Source organism: Nothobranchius furzeri, chromosome 2 (assembly GCF_043380555.1).
Source record: "Nothobranchius furzeri strain GRZ-AD chromosome 2, NfurGRZ-RIMD1, whole genome shotgun sequence".
NCBI classification, from domain to species: Eukaryota; Metazoa; Chordata; class Actinopteri; order Cyprinodontiformes; family Nothobranchiidae; genus Nothobranchius; species Nothobranchius furzeri.
The window spans coordinates 9328045-9347898 of NC_091742.1; the positions used below are offsets into that span (position 1 = coordinate 9328045).

General features: G+C 43.4%; 1 protein-coding gene across 2 annotated transcripts in view; it reads left to right on the top strand.

The window, feature by feature from the left end:
- Nucleotides 1-17035, top strand: part of extl3 (exostosin-like glycosyltransferase 3) — a 33879-nt gene extending 16844 nt beyond the window's left edge. For both annotated transcript variants that reach the window (XM_015947518.3, XM_015947520.3), the window contains exons 2-6: nt 7656-10286; nt 10937-11064; nt 12146-12290; nt 12379-12507; nt 14704-17035. In XM_015947518.3, the coding sequence (XP_015803004.3) occupies nt 8154-10286; nt 10937-11064; nt 12146-12290; nt 12379-12507; nt 14704-14913 (2745 nt within the window). In that variant the 5' untranslated portion in view covers nt 7656-8153 and the 3' untranslated portion in view covers nt 14914-17035. The remainder of the gene's footprint in view (nt 1-7655; nt 10287-10936; nt 11065-12145; nt 12291-12378; nt 12508-14703) is intronic.
- The last annotated feature ends 2819 nt before the right edge of the window (nt 17036-19854 follow it).

Genomic DNA, 19854 nt, shown 5'->3' on the forward strand with positions numbered 1-19854 from the left:
ATTTAGAAGTCTTCGTTTTGACTTTAATCACACCTCACAGCTCCAGATGAACCTCTGTGGCTTGCCCGTGTGCAATCGCCGATGCTCAGTCAGCCCTCTGCAGATGAGCGACGACCCGTGGCTATGACAGCTGCTCCCCATGTACAGCTCTGTGACTCCACCGTCCCCTGCAGCTGCCTGGAGTTTTTCTTTTTTCCCAGCACTTCCACAGGGAAATCTCAGAACCCTTCATACCTTTTTGTTTTATTGTTGGTAGGATAGTGTGAGCACAAGGCCCAAATGTTCTTTCCAAAGACAAATACAGCAGGGGAACATAGTCTTTGATGGCTTGAGGATTCTTTAAGTGTGCTCCTAAAGAGACCAGTTCCCACCGCTGCTGTTTGCAAGAATTTTTGCGCTTGTTTCACTTATTATTATTTTTAAATGACGCTCATTGCGAGATTCCAGTAACATTGGACTATTTCTCTCAGACTGTGCTTTAAAGAAATTCGTGCACAATCTCTTGATGCACGAGTGTCAGGGACCGAGCAGTAAAACTCCAGGACAATGGTATATAAAGAATATCTTCTCCATTTATTTCATAAATAATTAACCAAAATCAAAACAAAACTGGGCCCAAAGGAAAAAATGGCCACAAAAATAACCTTAACTAAAAGTAACAAGCAAGACTGACCAAAACTGAGACACACAGGGGAATTTATACACACAGGCTAGCCTACAGACAACGAGGAGGGGAGAGACAGGGGAAACACTAAGACAAACAGTAAATAAACCTAGGAAACTAAGTCAACAAAGTATAACTACCACAAAAAAAGTTTAACTAATGCATCCTAACAAAATCTGGTGAACTCAATTAGAGCTTCAGAACGTCTGGTTTCTGGTTTCTTCATTATCAAGTCCCCTGCTTCCAGGAGCCAGATGGAATGTTCCACTTCCTGCCTGGAGTTACACTGGGCGTGTCCCCTCTCTCTGCCAGTTCATCCAATCTCAGGAATACAAATGAAAATAGTTAATGATCAAATAAACTATGTATAAGATAAATTATTAAATGTGTGCACCCATTAGTAAACATCTTACAATATTGCAACAAAATGAAATAACAAACCAGCATGTGGAAAAAAATAAATACTAACACTGAGAAATGGCTGGAGGAACCTCCACAATGAGTGAAACATAAGATGTACTCTGCAGTATCTAAAGTAAAACTGTTTACTTTGGCATGTGCTCTTCCTGTGGAAAACACATTATTAAGCCCCAGAGAGGCGTAATTTGGTTTTCTGTGTTATTATAGCAGCATAACTCACCGTCCTAGCGTCATTCTTCTGATTTGAGCACCAGTTTGCTGTAAACTCTTTGAATAGCTGCCATGGCGTGTTATGAATGTTCAATCTAAGCCTGTCAACTTTTCCTGTAGCTCTACCGATAATTTAATATTTAAAAGAAGATTCATTGTTTGGGTGAAGAAAACCAAGCATCAATGTTTGATGAGCTTACCTTCAGCATCGTGACACTAGAATCACTGCGGACTTTTACATCTAGTTTATTTTTAATACAGTCGAGACAGTTTCATGGTCGCCTTTATTGCAGTTTGTTATTTAATTTTACATTTTCTTGGCATGATCCAGAGATAAGTGCAGCAGAAGAGCATTTTAAGTGGTCAATTGCCTCACTCTTTGGTTTTAGAAGTGACTACATTAGATGCAAGCAAAACTTTAGGTTGTGCTCAGATTAGTCATTAGCTCTTCGGCTCTGTTGGATGCAAACTCTGTTGTTCTGAAACTTGAACATTTATACACAACTTGTAAATATCGATTCAGTATATAAACAATAAGCATTTCAGTGTAACAACCATTACCATACCATTTTATTTATACCGCGCTTTTAAATTGCAATCAATTGATAAATAACCACAACAGCAGTAGTAATATCCAAAATCGGCCTGAAATGATCCTGTTGGTTCATCCCTAGTCTGGATTTGTCTAAAGCTGTGATTCCCCACGACGGAAAGATGCTAACCAAACACCTTCCCACTCAGCTTTTGTTGCAGGATATGCCGTTCAGCTGAAGCTTCACCTTTCATCCATTAATCAGCTGCTACATCTGTACTTCCTTGTCTCTCGTTGAGGCGGTGACTCAGATTCAGTGTTTCCATTTTAAAATCCTGCTACAGTGGATGTTAAGTCAGCCTCAGCTCAGTGCACTCCAATTTCGTTGTATCCTGTACAATGACAATAAAGGCTATTATTATTATTATTATTATTATTATTGCAGCCTTAAAATGATAATTTTGTGAGGCGTCCAAACGAGATGTCAGTGCTTGTAGAGCCTGCTCAAACATTTACACAAGCGCTCTAGCACTCTAATGCCTGAGATATCACAGGCAGCACCCCCCAGCTTTCCTCGGCCAGCAGCTGCCGTTGTCATTCTTTTGATCTCAGGTGATCGTACTTTATCCAGACGTTTTCAGTTTAATTCTCTTTCTGGAGAATTATCTTCTTACACTTTTACATAATCTTACTGGGAATTAGCTATAGAATGACATTAAATCTGATGCTGACTGTATCTGTATTTCATCATCTTGAGCAAGTTAGGGGGAGAGGTCCTACCTCAAGTGGAGGAGTTTAAGTATCTCGGGGTCTTGTTCACGAGTGAGGGTAGGAGGGATCGGGAGATCGACAGGCGGATTGGTTCGGCGTCTGCAGTGATGCGGACGCTGAGCCGATCTGTCGTGGGGAAGAGGGAGCTGAGCCAGAATGCCAGGCTCTCGATTTACCGGTCGATCTACGTCCCAATCCTCACCTATGGTCATGAGCTTTGGGTAATGACCGAAAGAACGAGATCGCGGATACAAGCGGCCGAAATGAGTTTCCTCCGTAGGGTGGCCGGGCTCAGCCTTAGAGATAGGGTGAGGAGCTCGGACATTCGGGAGGGACTCGGAGTAGAACCGCTGCTCCTCCGGATCGAAAGGAGCCAGTTGAGGTGGTTTGGGCATCTGGTCAGGATGCCACCTGGACGCCTCCCCGGGGAGGTGTTTCGGGCATGTCCTGCCGGCAGGAGGCCCCCGGGTCGACCCAGGACACGTTGGAGAGGTTACATCTCCAATCTGGTCCGGGAACGCCTTGGGGTCCTGCCGGAGGAGCTGGTGGAGGTGGCCGGGGAGAGGACGGCCTGGAGCTCCCTAGTTGGGATGCTGCCCCCGCGACCCGGACCCGGATAAGCGGAGGAAGACGACGACGACGACGAGCAAGTTAGGACTGTGCTGTAGTGATGCAATATGAGTTATTAATGGGGCCGACCAGCAAGTTGCTGACCAAGATGTAATTTGCTCTATGCACATGGTGCAAACGGTTGTTTTATATGTCTGAGTCATCAGCTTGCTGGTCAGCGCCTCTGTACCTTGAGTTTTTTATTCACTTTATTTTTAAAAATAATTGAAAACTAATTCAAACAACCATTTCCCTCAAGATTTCTGTAAAGAAGTATTTAACAAAGCAAAATCAATAAAAATAATTTCAATTTCTCCAGCGGTGTGGGTACCGTTGCATTGTGTTCACGTCGCTCGCTTTTACTGCAGCCTTAATCTTTGCTACGTCAGCTTCAGCACTAAACGCCGCGCAGCTCGGCGGTAGATAATGATGGCATTACCATTGATCCCTACAAAGTAAGTCAAGAGCAGTCGATGTGTTCTCCGTGTAGCTAGACGGGGTAAGCTGACTGCGGTGGAGGAACGATAATGTGCAGATTAGAAAGTTACAACTGAAGAGATTGAGATTTTGTGTGTGTGTGTGTGTGTGTGTGTGTGTGTGTGTGTGTGTGTGTGTGTGTGCGTGCGTGCGTGCGTGCGTGCGTGCGTGCGTGCGTGCTGCTCTGCACGCCAGAGAAAGCCAAAGCTTTAAGGATGCATGTTTTTGGCTTCAGTTTAGGCCCAGCTTTTGCCAACATCTGCCTACCATGAGGCTTCTGACTTTGGCAGTCATGCAGCAGTTAATCAGACTGATGTGACAGTCGCCAGTCACTCTGCACTGCAGGCACAGCGCAATGTTGCAGGATGGGAGCCGGCGTTCAAAGGGTCATCTGTCCTGCAGGTTTCTACTGATGCAGGCTCTTAACGCTGGTCCTGATTCACAGCTCAGGCCTGATTAGGGCTGGATGCTAAAACAGTTTCAAAATTGAGTAAATTTTGTATTTCTATAGTTGCATTTTCCATCAATAGTCGACCACTCATCCATCAGCACAAGGTTGTCATGACCAAGGTCAACACAAAAAAAAATCAATACAAAAAATGGTTGAGTGGTGTTTTTTTTGTTTGTTTTTTGCTGTGGCATCCCAGCTGTAGTCCTAAAGCCAGTTTCTGAGACTAGGAAAGTCGCTGCAAGAAAATATGCAGCTTTAAGGTGGGATCACACTGAATTAAAACATACAACACCCTTTACAACCAGTTTTATGCAAATGTTGCACAAGTTACTAACTTTCTTATTTAGTCCGTGTCTTGATTGTTCCTCAAACCATTCACAGTTTACCCTTGCAGTTGTGTCACTGAACCTTTCAAAGTTTGTCTCCCGTTTCTGACATGACCTTTGAGAGGACATTTGAAGTTGAGAAGCTTTGAACTTGTTCCGGTTAGGGTTCGGGTTCGTCCAGCAGCTCACAAAATGAAGTGAGACCCTCTTTTGGTGTTTTGGGATTTATATTTTGTCAAAAATGGTCACGCCTAGCTTAACTCTCACCAGGAACTTGTATACTGCATTCCATCTTATTGGTCTTAGACCGGAAACATCCTACTGAGATAACAAGGACAGCAACACACACTCTGCAATGTGAGGCTTAATGATGTCTAAACATCAAAAACACAAGGAGGAAGCCAGCTGACTCCGTACCTAGACGTAAACGAAGTGAAAGATGTTTGTTTATAAGATGTTATCTTTTTCCACTGTGTAAGGAAAGCTTTGGAACCACAGATGTTTGAATTCACCATTAGCTCAGGGTGGAAAATCCTTATCAAGCACAGCTGATAACACATCCTACATTCCTTCGGTCTTTGTGAGTTTGTCGGCCTGGACGCCACCATTAGGGGTTGTTTTCTGTGTTTGGTGCCGTAGTTGATGGAGCGCTCCATCAGGAGGAGTTTTTGCTCATGCTATGTTTTAGAGATGTTTGACAGGCTACTGCTTTGAGCTCCAGTGTTAATTATAGCCCCAAACTAACTGAAAGAATCTACTCAGCTCTTAGTTCTTACTTTTTAATCAGCTTCTCATAACAATAGGTTTGATTAAAATTCATAAATATTCTTACTTTGATCTAAACTCTGACCTCTGGTGGCCTCCAGGACAGCTTTTGTTGTGCATGCCTGAGCCTTTCCCTCTCCGGAAGCAGAGTAGTTAATTCAGCATCACATCTGGGGAGGACCGTTATCAGTGGCGTTCAGTAATTTGAGTCGGTGATGAGGTCAGGGTGCAGAAGGAGGCTTTTAATGAGTTTTGCTGAAGGTGTTAATTTGCTGGCTGTGTGTGTGTGTGTGTGTGTGTGTGTGTGTGTGTGTGTGTGTGTGTGTGTGTGTGTGTGTTTGTCTTTATATGTTTAAATGGACACATTTTAAATTTTAACCTGTAGTGTGTGGACATTTCCACTTTGTGGGGACGTTTAGCTGGTCCACACAATGACAAAACACCCTTAAACGTTGTTTTAGAGGTATGCTGTGAATTACACGCTGGAGGGACTTTGTCTCTCGGCTGGCCAGGGAACGCCTTGGGATTCTCGCGGAAGAGTTGCTAAAAGCAAGCTAAAACTGCAGTTTCCCTTTAAGCAGAACAGCTGACAGCATTTTAGAGGGACAGTGTCAGTGTGGGTAAAATTAGATTATAAATCTACATTTTCTATTTTCTTTCTTCTCTTTTCTCCTTAAAGAGCAAGTCACCCCCAAATCAGCTTTTTTTTGTTGATAATCTATATAAATTGGTGTCTAATCGTGCTGTAGACACACATAGTCAATAATTCAGCACTTTAGTGCATCTTAGTTAAAATTTTAATTTTCTGCCTAAATCTCTGCACCGCATTTGAATTTAAATCTGGCATCACTATTGGCTAAGAGGTACATTATGATGTTACCTGGTACCATATGCTGTCACAGTGTCGTTGTGAGCCTTTGTGTGTGTATTAGAGCCCTGCACTGAAGCCCTAGGCCCTCGGGTCGGCCTGGCCCGAGGGCCTAGGGCTTCGGGCCAACGACTGTGTAATTACCTCGGACACGGGCCGGGCTAGGCGCCTTTATTTTTAATCAAATTCATAAAAAAAACTGAAACACTTGAACGCAGCAGCACCTGCCTGCTTCTCACGCACCGGCACCGTTAGCTCAGTTAGTCTGTGTGGTTTATAAATGCGCCTATATAAACGAATTCTCAAACTGCTGATTGAAACATGTGCCCCTATTCTCATATGCCATTTTATGTCCACTTTGATATGTCAGAAACCGTTCGTTTATTCTCATGAAAACGGCAGCATTCTATTTTTCTGTGAATAAATTCGCTCTGCAGTTAATAAAAACAGCATTCATTGCTGTTTTTTTTCCTAACTGGAGAGCGTATTTTCAGAGCGGCAGATTACATTTACAAACGCTTTTATTAATTGGGGGCGTTTATTTAATCTGCCGCTCTGAAAATGCGCTCTGCAGTTAGAAAATTAGAATGCTGCTTTTTTTTTCTAATTGCACAAGAGCGCATTTTCAGAGCAGATTAAATTTACAAACGCATCCAATTAATATAGTGTTCGTAAATTTCATCTGCCACTCGAAAAATACGCTCTGTTAGGGAAAAAAGCTGCATTGATGCTGTTTTTCTTTCTTACTTTTCTTTCTTTTTTTCTTTTTTTTTACTGCAGAACGCTTCTCACAGATAATTAGAATGCTGAGCATTCTATCACGCTAAAACATTATGAAAGGTTAAAAAAAAAGTCGGGCTCAGGTCGGGCCAGAGAATCCTGAAAACCTTTTCGGACCGGGTCGGGCTGGGACTCCACCCCCTCGGGCCGGGCCGGACACGGGCTCAGATTCTAGGCCTGTGCAGGGCTCTAGTGTGTATTTGTTAGCGGCTTCGCCCTCTTGGTCTGCCAGGCAACATCATCTGTTGCATTTTTCAAACAGGAAGTGAGAGTGGAGTAAGACTCTTGTAGGGGGTGACTTGCACTTTAAACCTAATGTATCTCTAGTTACTTCAGGGTGCCAGTCTTTGTTATTGGGAAGAATAATACAGCTATGCTGAGCTCAACTTCATTCAATAGACTCATGTAACCTTGTTCTGGGTTAAACTTACAAAACTTTGTTTTCCTCTTTGGTATTCAGCTTAATGACCTCTGCACTATTGTGAAAGGTTACAATGGTCATAAATAACCAGTGATATGTTTTTGTTTTCATAGCTTAAGTAGTTTACAAGAATTTAGTCATAGCAGACTCATTTTATGAGGCTATAAAATAAACCTGTTCCTGCTGCAGCATGGCACAATTAAATTGGGGTGTCAAAATGGCAAATGTCTTCATTTAAAAATATATATTTTCATTTATTGCAAATTAAGACCATTTTTATGACCTGATATAAATGAGCCTCTTTTTCACATTTCCTTTGTTCTTGCCACTCACTGCTTCTTTTTCTGCCATTTTCTTTCAGGTTTGAATGTTTGGAAGAGCAAAGAGGGAATTTGGGTTGTTCAGTATCGTGAGGAATTCCTGATGAAGAATCAGAAAATGTGCACATGTGAGATTTCCACCGTTCTCCAGAGACTTGCTGACCTGTGATCAGCCATGTCATGCCAGCGTCGCTCATCGAGGGACCGGCCCTCTTCGCATGCCGGACAGTTTTCTTACCCTGATGTAGAAGACCCTAACCCGAACTAAACCTCTCAATAGAAATGGCATTAGCTTGTGTGAGCTACGCCACAGATGATGTATTAGAGTACAGGTGAGGCTCGGCCTCTACCCACAACACCCGCAGGACCCTCAGTGGAGATACAGCTGCAGGTGACTTTTACGGAAGGACGAGTGACAATCCAGCTTTGATGATTTAGTATCCAACCCAAGCCTCGTTGACAAGGTCGACCATGGCTGCTGCTGCTCCCCCAAGAAACTGTTTCTTGATGGGGCGAAGAACGGTCTGAAAAGATCAACGATGCAGCGTAACGGTGGGGGGGTGGGTGTCGGAGGCCAGCCATGGGTGTTTCGCCGGGTGCGTCTCACTTGGCTGAGTTTCATGCTCTTCTTCATCCTGGTTTTTTTCCCGCTCATTGCTCACTACTACCTCACCACCATCGATGAAGCTGGGGGTCCAGACAATCGCATATTTGGGCCCCGGCCCGGAGGGGAACTGTGCGAGGCCAAACACGTGCAGGACTTGTGCCGCATTCGTGAGTCTGTCAGCGAGGAGCTGCTGCAGCTCGAGGCCAAGAGGCAGGAACTCAATGGGGAGATCGCCAGACTCAACCTCCGGATCGAGGCTTGCAAGCGCAGCATTGACAGCGCCAAGCAGGACCTGCTGCAGTTGAAGAATGTCATCAGTCAGACTGAGCATTCCTATAAAGAGCTAATGGCCCAGAACCAGCCCAAGCTGTCATTGCCTGTTAGGCTGCTACCAGACAAGGAGGACCCAGGACTGCCGCCGCCTAAGTCTGTGCGGGCCTGCCGCCTGCGCTCTTGCTTCGACTATGCACGCTGTCCTCTAACATCTGGATTTCCTGTGTACGTTTACGACGCAGGCACTTATTCGTGGGGAGACTATCTCGACCCACTTGTCAAGCAGGCTTTTGCAGCATCTGTCAAGAGCAACATTTATGTAACTGATAACCCCAGCATTGCCTGTTTATATTTGGTACTGGTGGGAGAGGTACTGGAGACCCTGCCTCTACCTTCTCCCTTGGAGCTGGAGAAGCAACTGAAAGCTCTTCCTTACTGGAGATCAGATGGACACAACCATGTACTGGTGCATCTCTCTAGAAAGTCTATGACGCAGAATTTTCTTTATAATGTAAGCACAGGACGAGCAGCAGTCGCTCAGTCTACCTACCTGGAGCAGCAGTACCGCGAGGGCTTCGACTTGGTTGTGTCTCCGCTGGTTCATGCTCTTTCAGAACCCAACTTTTTGGAAGCGCCGCCTCAGGTTCCTGTTAAAAGGAAGTACTTGTTCACCTTCCAGGGTGAGAGGGTGGAGTCACTGAGGAGTAGCTTACAGGAGGCACCCCCACAGTCTTTTGAGGAGGAACTTGAGGGTGATCCACCAGCTGACTACGACGATCGGATAATTGGCACTTTAAAGGCGGTCCAGGACAGCCATCTGGATCAGGTGCTGGTAGAGTTTACCTGCAAGAACCCAAAGCCAAGTTTGCCAACAGAATGGGCACTTTGTGGGGAAAGGGAGGAGAGGCTGGAGGTGCTGAAGGCTTCTACGTTTGCTCTGGTGATCGCTCCGGGGGACGGACAGCTGGTAGCCTCAGCAGGCTGTGGCGTGAGACTGTTTGAAGCCTTAGAAGTAGGAGCCATCCCTGTGGTATTAGGAGACCACTGTAAACTACCGTACCACCAGTTAATCCGCTGGAGTGAAGCTGCCATTCTCGTCCCCAAGCCCCGTGTCACAGAGCTCCACTTTCTGTTGCGCAGCCTATCAGACAATGACATGCTAGCTATGAGGCGGCAGGGTCGCTTTTTGTGGGAGACGTACTTCTCAACCTCAGAGAATGTTCTTAACACCATCCTAGCGAGTATTAGAACCAGCATCCAGGTGCCTGCCGCACCGATGAAAGACGAGCCGGCTAACGAGATTCCTCACAAAGCTGGGAAGCTAGCAGGAACTGACGCCAACTTGGCCGACAATGGAGATCTGGATCTGGGTCCTGTTGAAACGGAGCCTCCCTACGCCTCTCCTCGCTTTCTCCGCAACTTCACATACACAGCAGCAGACACCTACAGAACATGGAACCGGGCCCCGGGGCCATTCCATCTGTTTCCTCACACTCCGCTGGACCCTGTGCTGCCCTCTGAAGCCAAATTCCTTGGCTCCGGCACTGGTTTCAGGCCTATTGGTGGGGGCTCGGGAGGCTCTGGGAAGGAATTTCAGGGCGCTCTGGGTGGGAATGTACCCCGTGAGCAGTTCACGGTGGTCATGCTGACATATGAGAGGGAGGAGGTGCTGATGAACTCTCTAGAGAGGCTAAATGGGCTACCCTACCTTAACAAGGTGGTGGTGGTTTGGAATTCACCAAAACCTCCTTCAGAAGACCTGCTGTGGCCAGACATCGGCCTGCCTATCGTGGTGAGTGTATATCTGGTTTTAATTCAACGACTACACAAAAACATCTACCTGCTTCTCATCATTTGTCTCTTGAATTCCCCAAGATAGCCTGCCACGCTGTGTTAGGTGTGAAGCTTCCTCAGGCATTACACTGATTTGTTCGGATCAGTGAAGCAGCTTTACTAAAACTTCTGGAGAAGGATGACAGTCCTGAAAACCACCAGTAGGGCTTTTAAATGAGGGCAGAAAAGCAACCCATGTGTTTTGGTTTTCTGTCATTAGCTGGTGACACAGGCCAGTGTGCAGAACTAGTGCTGCTGGGCGAAAAACGCTTTAGCTCTACGACAGCTAACGTTAGCAGGATCGTTTTTTTTCCATTCCCTAATCACAATTCTGAAAAAAGAAATTAGGGCATTTTTGTTTTTCGAATCTTGCTCTGCCTTCTTAATTAAGACAGCCCAAGTTTATATTTTTTACACTCCCTAGTATCTCACAGGCAAAAGTGTCTGTTTCTCTGGGTTTGGTACGTGGAAACCTGTTGTCCTTCCCTGAATGAGTCTTTTATTCTGTCATTTTTGGTTTAGTAAACTTTGAGAATGAAAGCTTTATGCTCAGTAATGTCATTTTTGTCCAACTTGCTTTCCACTAAGCTCTCATGTCGATACCTGCAGGTGGTTCGGACTGAAAAGAACAGCCTCAATAACCGTTTCCTTCCCTGGGACGTTGTGGAAACCGAGGCCATCCTCTCCATCGACGACGACGCTCACCTCCGCCACGATGAAATCATGTTTGGGTTCAGGTCAGTGGAGCTCGGGGAAATGCCTTTTATTATCCTGAGTAAAGGCTTGCTCACATTTTAGTTAGCCCTTTTACCAAGTCTCATCTATGGAATAATAATCTGTGCCTCGTACTTTCATCAGTAGATGCTTGTGATGATTAATTATAATCCACTTTGTTCGGGGCTTGGAAGTCACCTTTTGTTCAGATGAGGTTATATGATTTTTATGAGGATGGAAGTCTTCATTTTACATTGAAAGACGATTTAAACCATAAACAACCTAAATAATTGTTTCTACTAGACCAGCAATCCCCGACTCCCTTCCTCGAAGGCCGATACCCAGCATGTTTTAGTTGTTTCCCTAATCTAAAACACTTGATTCACCTGTTCAGCAGCTCATCAAGCTCTACAGAAGCTTGTTAATCACCTGCTGATTAAAGACAGGTGTGTTGAAGCAGGAAAACAGTCCAACAAGCTGGATGCCGACCCCCGGGGAAAGGAGTTGGGAATCACCGCTCTGAGATTTAGACTCAAAAACATCTTTTTAAACACATGTAAGGTAAAATAGTACCCAAGAATAACTGTGTGAGAAGGAACTTAACCATCACAATCCTGGACTTCCCGTCACAGAACGTGACTATTTAAACAAATTAAAATGTCAAACATAGAGGTGAGTTTTTGAATGTTTCTGCACCACCTTACTCTTTTTCCAGACTTGTGTACAACTCAGAGCTCTGGTAGCTTGTCCAGACAAGCAAATACAAGGTGTGTGTGTGTGTGTGCGTGCGTGCGTACCGGGTCACTTGTGTTCAGTTATCTCCAACTCCCCCAGAATTACTCAGGAATGTTTCCTCACCTCCACTCCAGCCAGGGAAAAGTGTCTCCGATGTTAAAGTGGTTTCACATGAACTCATTAGAGACAGAAAGTTGCTTTTCTGAGGTTTCTTGGAACTCCTCGACCCGAGGGGAGGAGTTTCTCCGAGTTTCTCATCCGATGAACCGATGGGTTGCGGTTTCTGCTAATAAAAGCCGAGATGATCTGATTTAAAGAAGAGAAAATGAGAGGTCTGTGACTTTATTTGTGTTTGATCGTTTCTCTTAGAGTGTGGCGTGAGGCCAGGGATCGCATTGTGGGCTTTCCTGGAAGGTATCACGCTTGGGACATCAACCATCAGTCCTGGCTCTACAACTCCAACTACTCCTGTGAGCTCTCCATGGTCCTGACAGGAGCTGCTTTCTTCCACAAGGTCAGATCCAGAACCCCGGCCCCCAAAATAAAACCCTCTGAGCATATTTTATCCACTGACACGACCCCGTATGCTTTTATTTCTGCAGTACTACGCGTACCTCTACTCCTACGTGATGCCCCAGGCCATCAGAGACATGGTGGATGAGTACATAAACTGCGAGGACATCGCCATGAACTTCCTGGTCTCTCACATCACCCGAAAACCACCCATAAAGGTCAGAGACGTTCCCTTCTGTTTTATTTTTTACCTTTTTCTTTGCTATTATTCAAACCAGCACATCTAATATCCCACTCACACACTATAAATCCTAAGCATGCAGTCGAATTGCTGCGTTCCGCTTGAGGTTTCTCCTCGATTTTTATTGGAAGGACATTTATCACCGGAGAGCGCATTTATGTCTGGACAAATAATTATAGCAATCAAGCCCTGGAAGCAGTTGGAAATGTCATGGCGGCCCTGTTTCAAGTTCTGTCTGATTTAGAGGGGTATTGATGTTCAGGAGGGTGTGCTGCATGGTGGCTCTTCACCGTGAAGAACAGGCCTGCTCAGTAATGAATTTAGGGCAAGTTACTAGTTCTAGTCAGACCTCATCTTTCAGGTCTAATGTGGCTTTGTGATAAATTTCTAATGGTAAGTTGGCAGAATTTTACTTAGCTTATCCAAAGTTGGTCACTTTTAAACAGAAGCAGGCTTCCTCCTGCCTCAGCCAGAACCCGATGCTCTTTGCTTCGATGCATTGTTGATCGGCTAACATCAGTTCCTTCTGTGGTTGAACCACTGCCTCAAGCTGTCCCGGTAACGGGTCTCGCAGACTCGCTCTAAAAGGAGAATCATGTAGTCAAGGTTTAAATGGACGTTTGATGGCGTTGTGCTAAAAGGCGCCAGTTAAACAGGGCTAGTTTATTTATTTATTTATTTTTATTTATTTATTTATTTATTTATTTATTTATTTATTTTCCACTGGCTGCAAATAAAGGTAAGGGATCTCCAATAGGGGTAGATCAGCAGATCTATCAGGCTGATATTTGACATTTTTTAAATATTATCATCGGCTGATATACCTCCTTAGTAAATGGATTAAAAATCAGGCACATCCCTGGGGAGCCCAAAGCTCTGCACAATTTAATTTAAATATATATTTAAGTTTCTGAACAGCATATGCTTCATAAAGGCTCAAAAAACCTTTTTGCAACAGAAATTTCTTTTTTATTTACCAGATTTAAATATTTAGTTTACTAGTTTGTTTGACTAATTTTAGTTAAACGTGTCGTTGATAAATGTCGAACACGAAAATCAGCCCGACATTTCGGCAGCATAAATCAGCGCAAACGGGTTGATTATCTGACTTCCTGGAAAAGTGGAAAGGGAATTTAGCGTACAAACACGACATGGAATTGAAAGCACGTCTTCTCTTCTTTCTAAAAACATTTGAACTCCGTTGCGGAGTTGTGATAAATCAAAATAAGCATGTAAAGTGTGTCTGATTGTTGTTAGAGTGGCTTTAGCCTTCATGATGTCATTTCCTGTCATGTTTGTAAACGCTACTGTACACTGTGAATATCAAGCCGAAGCCCGAATCAAATTAAAAACCCAATTTCTGCCAGAAAAATCTGAATCCAATCATTTCCTAAAACCAGTCAGTTGACTCTTGAGGACCAAATAATTTGGTAAAATCTATTTTAAAAGATGAATTCTTCCTTCTCGTGGTGTCTGCACCACTACCTGCATTAGTTTCATGCTGCGAAGGTCACATTTGTGTAGGACATTCTTTAAAGACTTAATTTAATTGATCTATCTGTCTTAGAAGCGTTGTCCTTGGAAAATCCTTTTACTTCTCCATATCCATAGTTCCTCCTAGCTGGCATCGTTAATTATTCCAATTTTTTTATGTCTAATTGTACCTCTCATCTATTTTAGGTGACATTTGCACAAAATAATAGAAAATATGGAATATGTTTTTTAAAGATCAGTGATTTTCTTACTCTCCAAACTATTCAGGTTTTTGTAGTCTCATAATTTGTGCTAATTTAGCCCAAAAGTGGCTTTTCAAACGCAGCATTTAATCCATTTTCTCCTTCGAGCTTCCCTCCTGCTTTGTCTGCTGTTGTTTAGGCCCTCCCACCATTACTCAAACTGACACGTTCAATATTCCACAAATTATTATTCAAAAAACACAAGATTGAATTAGTTTGTAGTGCCAAAGCTTTCTCAAGGGTCTTTATTGAAGTGATATTTATTACCAAATTATGTGTTTTTGACTGGCCGAGTCATAAATCCTCACACTTCTTAGGTTTTAGCACCAAACGACTGCTGTGAATCTTATTTATTTATTTATTTTGCTGTAGGAATTAATGATTCTCTCAAGGTCAGTAGAAATGTAATAAATGTTCGGTCTCTCTGTTCCTCTCAGGTGACATCCCGTTGGACTTTCCGCTGCCCCGGCTGCCCTCAGGCCCTTTCACACGACGACTCGCATTTCCACGAACGCCACAAATGCATCAACTTCTTTGTCAAGGTCTATGGCTACATGCCACTGTTGTACACACAGTTTCGTGTGGACTCTGTGCTGTTTAAGACTCGTTTGCCCCACGATAAGACTAAGTGCTTCAAATTCATCTAGGCCTGGGGTTGAGCGTTTCAGCACAGAGCCAAAATCTCTGATTGAAGGACCCGCAACTCCCACTACAAGAAGCGATGAAGACAGATGGGTGACCTGCAGGATAAATGCACAGGACGACACTTTCTGGGTATTTTGCCGAGGCGGACGGAGCTGCTAACTTGAACGGTTGTAGGTTGATTGGACAAATGTGCTGAAAATTTCAAGAGCGGAAGCTGAAAGGGACCACTGCCAAGAAACAAATCCTTTTCAGTGGGTGTCACTCCTCGTTTCACATGCCTTTCAATCATGTCCAACCATCAACCACTAGCTTCAGACCAGATTTGCACCTCTTACCTGCCTGCTGAGAAAGGGAGGTGGTTGTACAGTGTACAGGAACTCAGAGCTAACGGATGTTGACGGATGCAGCTTAGACCAGTTTCAAACTGAACTTCCAAATTTGAGAGAAGCACTGAGACATATTTTATTGAACTTTTTTTAAAAGAAATAATGTTGTTTAAATGTGTAAATTTATGTGGAGTGAAACCTTTTTAAACCCCCCTGCCTGAGGGAAATCAGAGTGAAAGTGCTCTGCCCAATCATGTCTCAGCAGCATGAAGTGCTCAAGAGGGAATTCACTTCAGCAGTCAGTCACCATAATGCCTCAAATCTGTTAATAAAACCAGCCATCATGTTGTCATTGCGTTAGCATAAATGGCTACTGCACTTGTGTCTTCTTGCTGTTTGTGAAATCGTTCCGAGGCGAAAAATGTCATGTTTAAATGTAATCTTGATCGCACAAATGCCAAAATCAACAGAAGATGGGTTTGATGTTGGGATTATTTGCAGAAAATGGCTGAAAGCACAAGTCTAATATGGACTAGTGTTCTGATGGAGATCCATACTTCTTCAAATCCACATCGAACACTTGGAAGAAGAATTTTGGCTCTGCCAAAAAAAAACCCTTGTGGCAAAATTTAGATCTCACTAATTAGAGCGTTTTACTTTGATTTATGGGGAGGGTAATGCAATGGGTCAGAACATTTCGAGGCTCTGAAGCAGTTGCCAGGCAACCTGCCAGCACTCCTGTTGGCCTTTATTCTGTTTTTTTAGAACATTTTATTTCTGCTTTTTTTTCTGATTTAAACTTTCCCGTCTATTATTCTATCAGGCATCAATTATTGTCCCAAACATCTTTTAGACACACTTTAGCAGCCCAGGTGTTTGACGTGTCCAATCATGTCCTCCCTCTGTACAGAAACGTCGCTTCACAGTGTCGACATATTTGTTCTATTTCTAATTTCCTGCTTGAAGAATGTTTTCTTTGCTGAACTGGTACGATATCTGCAGCTTTACAGCTTCATGCAGTCTGGTACGCCCAAAGCTAGCCCGCATGGTACCCACCCAGCCAGTTCTGTATTATAAACCCAAAGTCCATCGCTTGGTTGTGTTGTTCCCAACTTCCTGTAATCTCAAAATTCAACTTGAAACATACTCAAACTGGTGTTTGACGATTTTATGAAACACTAACTCTGACACGGTTTCTGTATATTTATTGAAATTAATAAAAAGAAATGTTTTAGAACTGAAGAGACATGCAATGAAATGGCGAGACATTGTACTGCTTTTTTCCTGATCACACAATCCCGATTGAGCAATCGGCTTAAATAAGTAAAATAAAGATTCCTCTGATTTGAGAGGAGACCAACTAGAGTGTTTGAAGCCAAGCCTCTACCTTCTCCAGATGGCTAGGTCCCCTCTAGTGGAACATACAAATGTTGAATTAGCAACTGTTAACCTCAAAGTAACACTTAGTGCTGTAAAAATGAACAAAACAAACATGAACACGTATGGAAGCATATGTGACTGCACGGCTACCTGTCATCTTTAAACAAGGCTTAGTCGGGAGCCTGCTTCGGTTCCTCCCCACCTTTCAGGGATCAGTGGCCCAACTGGTTTTCTGTTGCTCGGAGCAAGATGAATCTGGAAGTCCGCCTGTAAGGTGTATATATCCACTGATCTGATCCACATCTGTGGGCCAGGTTTTCCTCAACTTGCAGCGCTATTTGTGATTTCTATGACTGATGATGGTGTCAAACATACATCAGAAGGCTAAATGATTAGAAATAAAAGTTCTACATGGTTTGAAAAAAAATCTGTCTTGTGTCCTTTTTTTTCACGCTAGCGCTTTAACATTGATCCCAGTGATTGTTGAGTTCCAAACTTGACCAATTTCATATTTGACACCAATGCTGCCATCTTCTGGTCAGATAATGTGTGCATGTTTCCGCCTGTATCTGTTCTGTCTATATGTGTGTGTGTAACCTTGGTCAGACTGTTCTGTGGAGTCGAGTTCCTATGCTCTGGTTCGCTGGAGCGCTGGCAATAAAATTCTGATTCTCTGATTCTGAACAGTTTGTGGAGTGGGAAAGTGCTCTATAGGGGGCACTCTTTACCTGCTTTATTGCTGTTCGCTAGCAGTTTGCTGATCGTCAACGAAAAGCAGAAAAAGAAAAAAATCGCTTTTTCCATGCATCATGTTGGAGCCTGGATGTAAAAGTAAGAGAGTAACGTCCTTGGAGGCGAAGCAAAGAGCTAAAACCAGGGTGAACATCAGCGCATCCCACTCTAGTTTGGGGGAGCTAAAGGAGGCTACAAAAAAAAAAAAAGACTGGTGGTGACCTGGCTTTGTTGTTATTGGACTTGTAAGTAATAACATTTTCCTAGTGTGTTTTAATTTTAGTTGGCCCATGATAGTGTTGGCTCATTGTTAGCACCAGCTACATCAGAGTGCTGCACGGTTGTTTATGACAGTTGTAACTCTACTATCAACCAGTAGGGTGGAGGAGCAGGAAACTGCTCTGTTACTTGAAATGTCCATGTCCCAACCAGGCTATCCATCATTTTGACAGATTGCAAATATCCCCCCCCCCCCCCCCCCCCCATTAAGGTGTGCAGACATTTTAAATGTTACGCACAGAGTAAAAAGATTCCCATCTGAGAATCTGAGCACTCAGTTGAACATGCTCAACGTATCTTTCTATTGACATCGTGCTGAAGAGCTATGGACAGGAGGCTTTGGAGCGTGTTTGACAACCAAGGGAAATCATTTAACTGGATTGTTTATTTATTATTGGAACACTGTTAAGCTTGTTTGGACTAAATGTTAAATAAATCTACATGAAAATTAAGTGGTATTTAATGTTTATTATTTTAAAAACTAAAGTGATGGGAGAAAAATCGATCATGACCATTTTCCCCCTTACTGTCAAGTTTTTGAGGAACAGTAGGAACCATCAGAAAGGAACCATCATGCAAGCACCTAGTATCACTGGGACTTTAAAAGGGAACATCAGCACTGTGTGGGTGTGTCAACAGCAAATGAGCCAAAAATGTTTGTGGAAAAAACCTAAATGATTAATATCTATAAACCCAAAGAGGCAGCCGATAAGATACGTGTTTACAATAACGTGTTGTGTGAACATTTTGACTTCTGCTTCTGTGTGTGTTTGTGATGTCACCAAGGTGACCTGGCAGGGCGTGGCCCAAAATGTGTGTTAGCTCTATTTACTGTGAATTTTTCACTTTATCCAGTTATTTGGTTTACGTTTAGCTCAGTTAGGTTGTTTATTGCTTACAGATGAAGGTATTGAGATAGTGTTTCTAGGTGTGTTGTTCAGTTAGTTATTCAATAGTTTATTGGTTAATGTTCAGAGAATATTAACTTAAGAGCAGATGACCACTTGGCTTGCATTGTAGATTCAGAGTAGAGGATTATGGCATTACTGATTATTCATAATTATTGTATCAATTGTTCAAAGCCTGATTTTCTTAATGTTAATTTAAAGGTTCTTCCTAATGCTACCACTGTCGCTCCCATAGCCACGCACAAATAAATAGTGAAAAAAGGAGACATTGGCTGGTAGTATCGGAGTGGAAGTCAGTTAATCAACTCTGGGATGTTAATCCCTTCAATCCCTAACCCTAACCCTAACCCCAACACACTTCGATGTTGGCAGTGTATGTTAGTGGCAGTAATGCTAACCTCAGGACAACGCTAGCCCAATCAATTGCTAACGTTCTTGTTGGACAAGAGGAAAACAAAAAAAGAATGTCGGAGCACACGTGTAACGTTCCAGAATGTACTGGGAATATCCAGACTTCGAGTTAATGCCAGAGAGATTCATAGCTTGTCAAGAGGGATTGGGATTGTGTCGGCACAACATGCTGGCAGCCTCCGAGTCCTTATTGTTGCTCGTTACTACTGACAACGGTGCGCTCAGTCTCGGTCTTGTGGCCAAATTCAATCTATTGTTCATTTGATTGGTTACATTACACAGCCATGGTAAATCGTTGCACTGCTGTGGGCTGCGACACGTAGAAAATGGTGGAAAACAAGCTAACGTTTCAGCATTTTTCTGCTTGGAAGCATAACCTCGTCAGCTTGCTTAGATCGCATCTGCAAGGCAATCCAAATTTCACAATTATTGACGTCGGACTATTTTCATTCGGGTAAGTTACAGATTGTGTATGTTGTTGTTTTTTTTTTAAATACATTTCTTTCCTTCAACCGTGACATGCACACACAACACACACAGGCTACACACCCATACAGTAGGCTTCTGTGGGATGACAATTTTACTAGCAAACTAGAAAAACCAGCAAATGAAACGTTGACCTTTCATCCTCATGTTTACATACGCTCACATAATGGACAATGAAGCCGAAAATGTTTGTTATGCAGAACTGCTGCAACCTTCATCGGTCTTTCACGTGGATCTAAACCGTTTATAACGCTGATTTTGTCCACATACCGGTTCCCCACTCTTTATTTAACGTATCCCTGAATATTCTGCATCATTTCTGGAATTTTAACATGTTGTTTAACACTTCCTTTCTCCCAAATCTGCTACTTCTCTGCAACGTCCTGTTTGTTTTCACACTTTTAAAGCCATCAACAGGTCC